The following is a 13,997-nucleotide window of genomic DNA, read 5'->3' as shown; positions in this document are numbered from 1 at the left end:
AACATAGGACCAAATTGAAAAAGTTCTAGACATTTCTCTATAAATGTAAATGATAACGTATCAAATGCTTTTTCAAAATCTATCATCATTACTAAACCTGGTATATCATTATCCTCAGTATATTTCATAATATCATACAATAATCGAGTGTTCTCACCAATATATCTATTTTTAACAAATCCTGTCTGATCCTTTGAAACTAAAATATCTAAAACAAGTTTAAGTCTATTTGCTATTGAACCTGAAGCTAATTTATAAACTACATTTAATAAAGTTTATTGGTCTCCAATTTTTTTAAAAATTGTTTTGGTTTTTTTTCTTTTGGAATGCATGTTATTGTTCCTAGCTTTTGATTTCTAGAAAAAGAATTAACAGTATAAGCAAAGTTTATAGCTTTTTACAACAAAATGTCCAATTCTATTCCAAAATATTTTAAAAAAATTTGCTGTAAATCCGTCACAACCTGGGCTTTTATCATTTTTCATGTTTTTTAATGTAAAAGAAACTTCATCATATGAAAGTAGACCTTCAAGATTCAATGCTTCATTTTGAGACAACTTGGTAACATTACAATTTTCTAATTCCATATCAATCTTAGATTCAATTGTAGTCATTGTTGTTATCATCAAGGTACTATTGATACACTGAGCATTATTAGAGTGGCATTATTCTTAACGCTATACTTTTGAAGTTATGCCCCTTTTACTTTTGTCAAAATTGCTTATTAAGTAGAATGATTTCAAAACTGTGAATAATATCAACAGGAAACTTGAATACTTGATTATCATCACGCTGCACAATTGTATGACCAGGGACATTATCTGTTAGGAATAAAGTCCCTTTGTTATCGATAGCTGTTGCCTTGAACAACATAAAAATGCTCTAGGTGCTCTTGTTATTCCATGTATTCCCAGCATGACTGGTACTGGTTTCCTTGTTTCTCACCAAACCTATTACAAGAATACAACAAAAGGATTGCTTAAATCATTAATCACTCATAACATAAGATTTTAACATTAAAAAAAATCTGACAAAACTTAAAACATGTGTAGTGCTAATATTTCAGAAGAATGGATGATGCAAGTTTTTTTTTAATATTGAAGAACCACTGACATTGTTTGATTTAATTCAACTAAGTTTCTGTTCAAGTCTATGACAGGTTATGGATGTGAAGGAAGTTGTCATATTTTGCATTCCAATCATTACAGCTATAATACAGCTTCTTTGTTTCTCCACACCAACATACAGCCACTGGAGTCTTCAGATCCTGCAGCACCACCTTTCCTGTAGAACAATCTCCTGATATCTCTTCTATAACATTTCTCACCATGTCACACACAAAGACGGTACCATCATCTGACAGTGACATTCCAGTAGGATCACTGATACCACTATAACTACCTATCACATCACCTTGCCAGTTTAACTTTGTTACTGTCTTCATGCCCCAGTCAGATACATAGATAGAACTTCTGTTACATGTGATATAACATGGATTTTGGAAAATATTCTTTCCATCAATTGTTGTCAGTATAGTGCCATTCATATCAAAGATCTGAAATTTTGCAGGATTAAGGAATGACACAACAAGTTTACCTTGATAACTGCTTATACCATGACATTTCCCATCAACCTTCACAGTGTGCTTCTTTATGAGTTTGTTTGATGAGATTGATATAAATTGTATTGTTTGTATGTTTGGAAGTGTGACAGCAAGTTCAGTACTGGTTACCGTGGTGATATCCCATGGTTGATCATCTAGTTGTAGTTGATCTGACACAGATTGACTGCTGGTATCCACCATCTTTACAGCTTTGTTTTGACAGTCAGTGATGATAAGAAGATCAGGAGTCAGCAGGGTCATTCCTGCTATCAAGCACCCATATTCATCTTTTGATGTCTTTACACAGATTTGTCCCTCATGTGAAGATTGTCTAGACTTTATTTGTACATGTTGACATTCTGTATTTAAAGTTTTCTGTGTCAGTGTACCAAGCGACTTCTCTGTTTTAAACAAATTAAACATTACATCATTTGATTGAAAGTTGTGCTCTTTGATATCATTTGATGAGAGTTTTAGTAATTTTTCCTCCTATCTTTTATTGTTTTCTCTGCAAGTTTCAAATCAATGAAGAGTTTGTCAGCTTGTTTTGTTCTGTTGAGCTGTTTGACTTTGTCTGATGATTTCTTCAGAGATTTGGTTATATCTTTCACATGCTGTTTCTACTGCTTTCAGATGTTTGTTGTTTTCTTGTTCTATGACTTTAGCTGCATCTTCAGCCTGTCTCTCAAGTTCATCTAGTCTTTGGTTGATTTCTTGCCGAAACTTTATAATGTCTCCTATGACATCTTTGAGAGAGCTGTTTGATTTGTGTGTCATATTCTTGACATCTTTTAATATCTGTTGAAATTTGTCACAAGTGGTATTTAATGCATTCAAGATAACTTGATATTCTTTGCTGTCTATGATATCACCAGAAATGTCTGGTATATAGTTGACTTTGCAGGATGAAGCTTGATGTTCAAGGGTAACACAAACACTACAGAGAAATTCTGTATGATCACAGCAGTAGAACTTGATAATTTCTTTTGGATGTTTACCACATGGCAAGGTCCAGTCATCCGACAGACCTGTGTGAAGGGATGTTGAGGGTTGCTGCAAAACTTTAGGCATACTTGTTGCATCCAGAAGTGTATGCTTTTTGGTAAACTTGTTTATCCTATGGGCTGTAAAGCATGTCTTGCAAAGGTGTTCCTTGCAGTCAGTGCAGTAACCATGGGCAGGGAGTCTAGTTCCTTCCTCGTCACAAGGTTGACAGTAAATTTGAAGATCTTCATCTTGTGCCATGGATGTTGTTGATGAAGAAAATTGTTTTGATGCTCTCTTTCCTGAGACTGCCATGTTTTACCTAAAATGTTTTAGAAAAACATTTCTATGTATTGCATGTTTTTTTAAATGCCCTTCAGTGAGTAAATAAACATAATTTTTATATTTAGATAATTATGAAGAATGAATAATACTTTATTTCACTTTAAAGTATCCACCCATGCAAAAGAGAATAACAGAATAACAAAATATGCAATGTTATAACGTGAAACAATTTTTAGCTCCTCATTATAAAGAAAAAAGGCGGAGTTATTGTCATGACCCTCTTGTAAGCATTAACATTGATGTGGACGTTGGTTAACCTTTTTATCAAAAAATATAATAGCTTTTTATTCACTTCAAACTTGGTGTACTTGTTTATTGTCATGAAAAGTCAATATTACTTTTCAAAACGGCAGATAATCCTAAAGTTATTTTATAACCAAAACAATGGATTCACTTTAAACTTGAAATTTTCTAGTAGACTATAATCAAGGGCAAGTAAGTCTGCTTATCACATTTGCAGAATTATACCCTTTATATTTCTGTTGATTTTTTTGAATTATATAGCACTGAGTAAAGTAGATTGCTCTAACCGTCCACAGACAAGTCTTGTTACAAATATAAAAAATAAAAAAAATTTAAAGGCATAAAAAAAAAAGTCCAGAAGTTTTATCAAATTTTTGTGTATCAAGATATAATATTGTCAGGAGAATGACTGCCTTGATGTTATTTAATCAAAGGAAAGATTTAGCAATAAATATAGTTGTTTAGTTAACACTATTTTTTGTAGGTATTTTATCTTTTTCTATCTCAAATCCATATATATATTTAAACAACAAACTCTGATTATTATTTACACCCAAAACAAAGAATTTTATTTACACCCAAAAAAAAGAATTATGATCATTATTGACACCCAAAACAAAAACACATCATTTATCAACCACATATACGAAATATTTTTTCACATATATACGTGTATACAAAACAATACTAGACACCTGGCAAGCTCAAGCTCTAAACAACTTATGATCAAACAAAACAATAAAATCACCACAAAATGAAGAACACAGAAATGACTATTTTTTTTACAACTCCAATAAGATACACTATAAACCACAAACATTCATCCTACAATATTCACTTCACAAAATCTAATCAGCACCAGAAAAGCAAACTAAAGCTAAAGCACCCAATATTTACATATATTCTCAAAACAAAGCATCAACTAATATAATCTTGACAAGACAAAATCAACCAATTTCAACGAAAAATATATCTTACCAAACAGATATAACTTAACAACCAAAACAACTTATTACAACCAATAAACCCTAATCAATTAAGATCACCACAATAACATTCAACAAATCAACAAAACTCCCTTCAAAACAAATTCTCTTATCAACAAAAAAAAATAAACGCTACATTATCAACAAAAAAAATAAATGCTACGCACTATCACTATCGGTGTGTCTCTCCTAAACGAATGTAAAATCTCTCTCAAAACTCGCATATTTTATGTTATACTGATTTTGACAAACATGTATAGAGAGTTTAACAGGTTTACATTGAAATATGATACACTTCAGTGTATAGCTGTAGGAAAATATAACTCTTTGTAAAAAAAAATATCTACAGTGAAACTGTATGATTATTCTGACAAATATTTAACTTCCTTTTTGTGTCGCCTCTACGGAGTAGTGGCGACATATAAGGATCACTTCTCCGTCGTCCGTCTGTCTGTCCGAGCAAACATTTGATTATTATGAGCTTCATTCCGTAGTTAAATAAAGAACAAAAACTCATAAAATTCAAATTAAGAGCTATTTTTTTGTTTTTATGAGCTTATTTTTCTTATGGACGTTGGTCCAGGTGGTGTTTATGAGCTGATTTGCCTAATAAACTTTGCCTCATGATTTTTGTCAGAGTTATGACCCTTTAACAATTTTTAGCTCGACTATTCGCAGAATAATCGAGCTAATGCAGTCACCCATTTGTCGGCGTCGGCGTCCCTGTGGTTTAGTTTTTGTATGTAAGCTGGTATCTCCATAACTACTGAAGGGAATGGATTGAAACTTCACACACTTGTTCTCTGTGATTATCTAAGATGATTGGCACAAGTCCCATAACTCAGATTTGCTTTTTTGCATAATTATGCCCCTTTTTCGACTTAGAAATTCTTGGTTAAGTTTTTGTATGTAAGCTTGTATCTCCATAACTACTGAAGGGAATGGATTGAAACTTCACACACATGTTCTCTGTGATTATCTAAGATGATTGGCACAAGTCCCATAACTCTGATTTGCTTTTTTACATAATTATGCCCCTTTTTCGACTTAGAAATTCTTGGTTAAGTTTTTATATGTAAGCTGGTATCTCCATTACTACTGAAGGGAATGGATTGAAACTTCACACACTTGTTCTCTGTGATTATCTAAGATGATTGGCACAAGTCCCATAACTCTGATTTGCTTTTTTACATAATTATGCCCCTTTTTCGACTTAGAAATTCTTGGTTAAGTTTTTGTATGTAAGCTGGTATCTCCATAACTACTGAAGGGAATGGATTGAAACTTCACACACTTGGTCTCTGTGATTATATAAGATGATTGGCACAAGTCCAATAACTCTGATTTGCTTTTTTACATAATTATGCCCCTTTTTCGACTTAGAAATTCTTGGTTAAGTTTTTGTATGTAAGCTGGTATCTCCATAACCACTGAAGAGAATGGATTGATACTTCACACACTTGGTCTCTGTGATTATCTAAGATGATTGGCACAAGTCCAATAACTCTGATTTACTTTTTCGTATAATAATGCCCCTTTTTCGATTCATAAATTCTTGGTTAAGTTTTTGTATGTAAGCTTGTATCTCCATAACCACTGAAGGGAATGTATTGAAACTTGAAGGATTTTACCTTTTCAGACAATTTTATGTATTCATATAGGTAAGCATTATTATACTCAATGAAACAACCTTGTGACAAATTTTCGAATAGTCGAGCGTTACTGTCCTCCGACAGTTCTTATTATTTTTAAAGTTTGTCCGGACTACTTCTCTTATACCACTAATGCAATTTCAATGAAACTTTACAGGAATAATCTGTAGTTCAATTCCTTGCACATATTGCACGGGTTTTCCGGTTGAATGATTTTTGGCCGAGTTATGGCCCTTTGATAAAAAGGTGTTTTTTTTCTGTGTGTTGCCAGGTACACAAAAGCTTGTACGGACTACTCCTCATAAACTACTGGTGCAAATTCAGCCAAACTTTACAGGAATGATCAGTACCAAGTCCAGTTGTGCATATTGTCAGCATTTTCCGGTTCAATGATTTTTGTTAGAGTTATGGCACTTTAATAAGTTTTAGCTCACCTGTCACAAAGTGACAGGGTTAGCTTTTGTGATCACTTTTCGTCCGGCGTCCGGCCGGCGTCCGTCCGTCGTCCGTCCATCCGTAAACTTTTACTTTAAATGACATCTCCTCATAAACCACTAAGCCAATTTCATCCAAACTTCACAGGAATGTTTCTTTGGTGGTCACCTTTAAAAATTGTTCAAAGAATTTAATTCCATGCAGAACTCTGGTTTCAATGGCAACCGAAAGAAAAAACTTTAAATATCTTCTTTTAAAAAACCCAAAGAGCGAGAGCTTAGATATTTGGCATGAAACATCTTCTAGTGAGTGTCTACCAAGTTTGTTCAAATAAAAGCCCTGGGGTCAAAAATGGCCCCGCCCCAGGGGGTCATTGATTTTCCCTATATGCATATAGTAAAAACTTTAAAAAATCTTCTTTTAAAGAACCCATAGAGCTAGTGCTAAGATTTTTAGCATGAAACATCTTCTAATAAGTGTTTACCAAGTTTGTTCAGATAAAAGCCCTGGGGTCAAAATTGGCCCCGCCCCAGGGGGTCATTAATTTTCCCTATATGCATATAGTAAAAACTTAAAAAATCTTCTTTTAAAGAACCCATAGAGCTAGAGCTAAGATATTTAGCATGAAACATCTTCTAATAAGTGTCAACCAAGTTTGTTCAAATAAAAGCCCTGGGGTCAAAATTGGCCCCGCCCCAGGGGATCATTGATTTTCCCTATATGCATATAGTAAAAACTTGAAAAATCTTCTTTTAAAGAACCCAAAGAGCTAGAGCTAAGATATTTAGCATGAAACATGTTCTAATGGGTGTCTACAAAGTTTGTTCAAATAAAAGCCCTGGGGTCAAAATTTGCCCCGCCCAGGGGGTCATTGATTTTCCTTATATGTGTATAGCAAAAACTTAAAAAATCTTCTTTGAAAAAACCCAAATAACTACAAAGTTTGTTCAAATAAAAGTCCTTGGGTTAAAACTGGCCCCGCCCCAGAGGTGTCATTGTTTTTAACTATATGTGTATAGTAAAAACTTAAAAAATCTTCTTGTAAAAAACCCAATGAGCTAGAGGTTAGATTGTTAAGCAGGAAACATCTTTTTGTTGGTGTCTACCAAGTTTGTTCAAATAAAAGCCCTTGGGTTAAAATTGGCCCTGCGAAGGGGGGGGGGGGGCAGAGGTCATTGTTTTTCATTATAATATAATTATGTGTGTAGTAAAAACTTAACATCATGAAACATCTTCTAATGGGTGTCTTCCATGTTTGTTCAAATAAAAGCCCTGGGGTTTAAACTGGCCCCGCTCCGGGGGCCTATATACAGGTGAGCAACCTCAGGGCTATCATGGCCCTCTTGTTATTTTTAAAGTTTGTCCGGACTACTTCTCTTATACCACTAATGCAATTTCAATGAAACTTTACAAGATTGATCTGTAGCTCAAGTCCTTGCGCATATTGCACGGGTTTTCCGGTTGAATGATTTTTGGCCAAGTTATGGCCCTTTGATAAAAAGGTGTTTTTTCTGTGTGTTGCCAGATACACAAAAGCTTGTCCGGACTACTCCTCATAAACTACTGGTGCAATTTTATCCAAACTTTACAGGAATGATCAGTACCAAGTCTAGTTGTGCACTGTCCGTCTGTCTGTCCGTCTGTCACAAAACTTGTCCCAACATGAAATTGGCCATCATGAGGCGACACAGGTGATCACTGATCGCTCTTGTTTAAAAAAGCATATTAATAAGATAAAATGCTGTTGCCTTTAGAAGACAAGTCATTTTTTGTAGACATTTAGAAATTAAATAGAAATAAAGTACCTTGAAAAAAAGTATTCTTCAAATTGTTTCACAGTTTTAAACTGAAATGTTTTGCTGTTGATATTGGATATGTGGAATTTGATCCTTTCTATTTTTAACTTTAAACACTGAGTTTAAACCATTGAGATATCAGGTGTTTATATAGTTAATAATGTGTCTTAGTGTATGAGAAAATTTAAAATGAGAATTTTAGCGTCAGTATTATAACTTTTCAGAATATAAAGTCCAGATTTATAAAAATGATATTAAAAGGACCCTTTTTAAATCAGTCAAATAGTATTTAAATACAGTGGAAGTTCAGCAGGTTATCATGGCTAATATAAATCCAGTGTAAACAGTATTTTATTAAGATTAAACTTATAACTGTACACATGATGCTTTAAACAGTATTTCATACCTGATATTACACACCTCCTCTATTGTTTGTGACAGGTCTATATTTTTCGGATAGACCTGTTTTAACAAAAGAAAGTCCGTTATGAGGTCTATCTTTTGCACGTGCACAGGTCTGTTCTAGTCAGACAGACCCGGTCATGAAAAACACGTGAAAAAATAGACCTGCCTATGCGTAGACAAAGAAAACATGAAATGCAATCAAAAATTGAAAATAAAATGTAAATAAATGATTGTCATAATATTCCTGTCTGACAAAATCTGGATACATTCTTTTAAACAAGATAATGTTTATAATTATTCCGACATTTCTATATTAGCCTAAATCTTTGAATGAAATAAATGGATAGCATATCAAAGTTAGGAAAACATTTAACATTTTTCTAATCGCGTCATTTTTTCAAAATAATAGTAATCTAAGCGCTTCTTCTGTCATTAATTTCACAATATAACAAAAATGGGTGCTTTAAGTTCATTTCTATGAAACTATAACAGTTATCACCGACCGCATACTTATCACGATTCTAAATCATCTAATCCACAAAAAAATCATAGTAAATAAAAATTGTACCAAACTTTCATATCGAAAAAATATATACATAAATATGTCCGTCTCATTTGTGATTCAAATTACGTCCATTTGATATACGCTTTGCCTAGGAAACCGCAGCTACCGACAGTTCATAGCAAAGTCCCTGGTTTACATTCCCACCCTCAAGATCAATCAGATTGTTAAATCCCCGTTAACCCGTCCCCACCCCCTCTTTTAGTTTGGCTTTATCCTACCTATCTATTCAACCCGCGAAAAATCAAAAACTGATTTCCCTGAAAACCTTCGAATCCAGGGCTTAGGTTCAAAGAATGTTAAAGATATAATCCAAACCTTGCTTATAGTGACATGCAGATACAAGTACTCAAAGTGGATTGTCTACAATGGACACACATCTCCCATTAGTTATTAAAATATCGACAAAAACGAAAAGAAAATGTTGAAAAAGAAATGTTAATATAAAGTTATAAGTGATTTAGTTTAAAAATTTATTTTCATTATTTTTTATTCTAGAACACTTTATAATCTGCTATATAAAAATATAATTTCGGATCATGTATCTTACACTTGTCATGCAACACTATACATATGTAAGTCTTTCATGGTGTGCTGGGTATCGGACATTTGCCCCTCAGACAGTTGCACCCTCGGAGTTTGCTCCCTTTTTGCAGTGGCGGACATTGCCCACCCCCCCCCCCCATATCCTTGGAAGGGTTGGACATTTGCCATCACCCCCATGTTTTAAAAAATGTTAAAAAATTTAATTGTTGAATTGTTTGTTACAAAAATTAAAATTCATCGCCTATTGTCGAAATTCCATTTTGCTTCAATAAACCAAAAATCTCGCGCAAATGTCTGAAAACTTAAAAATTAGCATCTATAAATAAAAAAATAAAATACATAAAATATATACACGAGATGACCTCTGACAAGTTACAAGCAAAAAAAGGGGGGGCATACGTCCGAGAGGGCAACTGTTCGGGGGGAGCAAATGTTCTAGAATTTGAAATGACTGATACGAAATACTATCAACACAATTATTCATTCTTTTACATAAATTCAATTACAGACCCATTCACTTTATTATTGACAAATTACACATTTAGCCTTTTTATTATTATTTAAAAAACAAAACAAAGTTAAATGCAAAATATATACTATATAAAAGCAGAACGTTGATAAAAGCTATTTACCTGTTTATGCGCTGTGTTAAAGATAATCTTTGTGCATTATATCAAATGCTCGGATCAGCCCTTGCTCAATAGTTTGAAGGTGTGTTAGTTGGATATTGGCCACGTTCATCGATCTTTCTGTTTAGGAATGACCTGGTCACGAATTTCATGAAACACCTCGAGCGCTACGCGCTCTCGGTGTCACATGAAATTCGTGACCAGGTCTTTCCTAAACAGAAAGACCTCGTACTCGGTCGATATCCTATACTTAATATTTATACACAAATTGCTCAAAGTAAGCTTTTGTGGGCGCGCTCCATCGTCTGTCAGTGCGTCCACCATCAACATGGTGAGCTTTTGTGATCGCTTTTCATCCAGCGTCCATCCTGCGTCCGTAAACTTTTACTGTAAACGACATCTCCTCATAAACTGCTTAGCCAATTTCATCTAAACTTCACAGGAATGTTCCTTTGGTAGTCAACTTTAAAAATTGTTCAAAGAATTTAATTCCAAGAATAACTCTGGTTGCCATGGCAACCAAAAGAAAAAACTTAAAGTACATTTTTATCTTCTTTTAGAAACCCTAAAGAGCTAGAGCTTAGATATTTGGCATAAAACATCATCTAGTCAGTGTCTACCAAGTTTGTTCAAATAAATGCCCACCCCAACCCAGGGGGTCATTGATTTTCCTAATTGTATATTGTAAAAGCTTCAAAAATTTTCTTTCAAAAAGCTCAAATAGTTAAAGCTTGGATATTAAGCATGAAACATCTTCTAGTGGGTGTCTACCAAGTTTGTTCAAATAAAAGCCCTAGGGTCAAAATTGACCCCACCCAAGGCGATCATTGTTTTTTCCTTTATGTATAAAGTAAAAACTTAATAAATCTTTTTTAAAAAACCTAAGAGCTTGAGCTAAGATATATAGCATGAAAAATCTTAATGGGTGTCTACCATTTTTGTTCAAATAAGGGCCCTTGGGTTAAAATTGGCCAATCTTCTTTTAAAAAGCCAAAATAGCTAGAGCTTAGATATTAAGCATGAAACATTTTCTAGTGGGTGTCTACCAGGTTGGTTCAAATAAAAGCCCTGGGGTCAAAATTGGCCCCGTCCCAGGGGTCATAATAAATGTTTTTTTTCCTTTATGTTTATAGTAAAAACTTAAAAAATCTTCTTTAAAAAAACACTTAAGAGCTAGAGCTAAGATATTTAGCATGAAACATCTCCTTATGGGTGTCTACGATTTTTGTTCAAATAAGGGCCCTGGGTTTAAAATTGACCCTGTCCAGGATCATTGATTTTCCTTTTATGTATATGTAGTAAAAACTTAAAAAAATCTTCTTTTAAAAAACCTAAAGAGCTAGAGTTTAGATATTAAGCATGAACTATCTTCTAGTGAGTGACTACTAAGTTTGTTCAAATAAAAGCTGTGGGGACAAAATTGGCCCCGCCCAGAGGGGGGTCACTGTTTTTCCCTATATGTGTATAGTTAAAACTAAAAAACCTTCTTACAGCTAGAGCTTAGATATTTATCATGAAACAACTTCAAATGGGTGTCTTCCAAGTTACTTCAAATAAAAGCCCCTGGGTTAAAATTGGCCCTGCCCCGGGGGGTCCTTTATACAGGTGAGCGATTTCAGGGCCATCATGGCCCTCTTGTTGATAAAAAAAGCATAAATGTTCATGATTAGGCAAAAAAAGGACAAATGTCCAGCTTTATTTCTTAGTCAAAACCCCAATATTATTGCATAAAATGGTACAGATATGAATAAACTTGCTGAGAAAAAAGATCATTTGAGCTTTAAAGAGAAATATATGCTGCTATTTTATTTTAGAAATATTATTTTATAAACTGTTTTGTATAATTTTTCAGTGATAGGGACAAGAGAGTTGAGACTGTACTGAAACTTGGAAAGTTAGTGGATAGCAACACCAACAGTACCAAGCTTGAAAAGGTATCTAATTATTATTTTGTAATATAATAGAAACTGGTCTCTAGTTGAAGATAAAATGTGTCAGAGGTTGAGAAGTTCAGTCGTTAGAGCTGAGGAGCAGAATTGCAATGGTCCTGGGTTTGAGTCCCGGTCAGCCTATACATTTTTGTCATTCTGTGACATTTGAAAATGGGGAGAAAATGTGTAAAAGTGGCAGGGTAGCAGGTGGCAGGGTAGGTCAGTCATTAGGGCTGCAGAACATTATTCCTTAAGTCCCAAGCTTGATTCCTGGTTAAGTATCACAAAAAGTAATTTGCTAAAAAGAGGTAAGTATTACAAGAAGGGAATTGATTTAAACATATAAATATATTTGAGCTCACTTGTGAAGGAGGTTTGTAGCTTATTTTAATGACTCTAAATTCTTCTTAATGTAACTGAAAAGTACTGGTTTAAAGAAAAAAAAACATGGTTGTGACTCAAATGTTTCATCTTTGAATAATGAGCAATTACCTCCTTACAACAACAACAACAAACAACAACAACAGAGTTTTACTCATTACCCAAAGTTATATTCCACTATATATTTAACTTATTTAGAGAAACTCTTCTCTCTAGAGCCACACCTCTCAGCAACGATCAAAACTTTTTACCACCCAAAGGGTGTTGCTCTGCAAAGGTTATACTGTATCTTGAAAAACTTGTATTTTGTTATTTTAGGTTGTTGGAATATACAGAGATACAATAAAAGAAGAGCCAGATTTACAAAAGAAAACAGAGCTGCAAGTTGTCTTCATCCGTATACTGAAGTTGACCAATGCAGAAGACAAGAACGAGCAGGTCTGTCAAAATGTTGGGGGTATTTTAATGAAAGATTTGTTTTCTAAATTTTGCATCATTGGATTTGAAATAGTGTAGAAATGTATTAACAAAACTTTAATCTGAATGAAGCGAAAGGTTTTTTATGCCATCGCAGCATCTGCGATGCGGTGGCATATAGCGATTCACCTGTGTGTGTGTGTTTTTGTGTGTGTGTTTGTTTGTGTGTGTGTTCTATAGATTATATAGTGAACTTAACTTAAAAAAAATCTTCTTGTGAAAAAGTCCAATTTCAACCAAACTTGGCAGGATTGATCCTTGGTCAAAGTGCTTCCAAAGTTGTTCAAAGAATTTCATTCCATGTAGAAATCTGGTTGCCATGGCAACCAAAAGGAATTATAAGAATAAAAAAAAAAACTTCTTTGAAGACCCAAAAGGCCTAGAGCTTAGATATTTTGCATAGGGCATTGTCTGGTAGACCTCTACCAAGATTGTTCAAATTATAGCCCTGGGGTCCAAATTGGGCCCGCCCCGGGGGTCATTTATTTTCACTATATGTACATATAGTAAAAACTAAAATACCTTCTTGTCTGAAGGTACTAGGCTTAGAGGTTTTATATTTGGTATGTGTTAATATCTATAGGTACTCTACCAAAGTTGTTCAAATTTTGCCTCTAGTGTAAAAATCAGCCCCACCCCGGGGGTCATAGGTTTTCCTTATATGTATATAGTAGAAACTTTAAAAAATCATCTTCTCTAATTGACGAAGGCTACAGGTTAGACATTTTGCATTAAACATTGTGTAGTGAACCTCTAGCAAGATTATTCAAATTAAAGCCCTGGGGTCAAATTTGGCCCCGCCCCTGGGGATCATTGATTTTCAGTCACTATGTCATATTAAAGTAAAAAATTAAAAATCTTATTGTCTGAAGGTACAATACGAGCAATACGTCTAGACGCTTGCAGAAATCATGATCACAAAATAGAAAAATATTGACTCATCTGGAGGCATGTAGCTTTAAACTCATTGTAGCTTTTTTTCCCACATACATACTGCTATATCATTACATGTAGTAATTAAT

At 34.0% G+C, this 13,997-nt stretch overlaps 3 protein-coding genes across 5 annotated transcripts in view; 1 reads left to right on the top strand and 2 right to left on the bottom strand.

Annotated features, from left to right (window-relative positions):
* The window catches only part of LOC132721913 (uncharacterized), a 78,343-nt gene that overhangs the window by 2,454 nt on the left and 61,892 nt on the right, over positions 1–13,997 (bottom strand). The gene's annotated exons all lie outside the window — the stretch shown is intronic.
* The window catches only part of LOC132721917 (superkiller complex protein 3-like), a gene marked incomplete at its 5' end in the record, with an annotated part of 47,300 nt that overhangs the window by 22,595 nt on the left and 10,708 nt on the right, over positions 1–13,997 (top strand). Inside the window, 2 exon segments of the mRNA XM_060706296.1 lie at positions 12,039–12,120; positions 12,817–12,936. Coding sequence (XP_060562279.1) covers positions 12,039–12,120; positions 12,817–12,936 — 202 coding nt within the window.
* Positions 971–8,200, bottom strand: LOC132721914 (uncharacterized). Of its 3 annotated transcripts, none has more exons than XM_060706292.1 (2): positions 8,054–8,200; positions 971–2,909 (listed from the first exon to the last, which is right to left on the bottom strand). In XM_060706292.1, exon 2 carries the CDS (start codon positions 2,024–2,026, stop codon positions 1,151–1,153), a length of 876 nt encoding a protein of 291 aa, XP_060562275.1. In that variant the 5' UTR covers positions 2,027–2,909; positions 8,054–8,200; the 3' UTR covers positions 971–1,150. The 3 variants fall into 3 exon arrangements, with proteins under 3 accessions (XP_060562275.1, XP_060562274.1, XP_060562277.1); XM_060706291.1 differs by lacking the exon at positions 8,054–8,200 and adding an exon at positions 4,329–4,462; XM_060706294.1 differs by lacking the exon at positions 8,054–8,200 and adding an exon at positions 4,154–4,267.

The sequence above is a fragment of the Ruditapes philippinarum genome, unplaced genomic scaffold (assembly GCF_026571515.1).
Source record: "Ruditapes philippinarum isolate M1 unplaced genomic scaffold, ASM2657151v2 ctg2353_1_1_1_1, whole genome shotgun sequence".
Lineage (NCBI taxonomy): Eukaryota > Metazoa > Mollusca > Bivalvia > Venerida > Veneridae > Ruditapes > Ruditapes philippinarum.
This window is presented reverse-complemented; position numbering and strand designations above follow the sequence as displayed.

Coding starts and splice junctions, on each gene's coding strand:
- LOC132721914 (XM_060706292.1), bottom strand. CDS start 2,026: ATGTTTAATTTGTTTAAAACAGAGAAGTCGCTTGGTACACTGACACAG.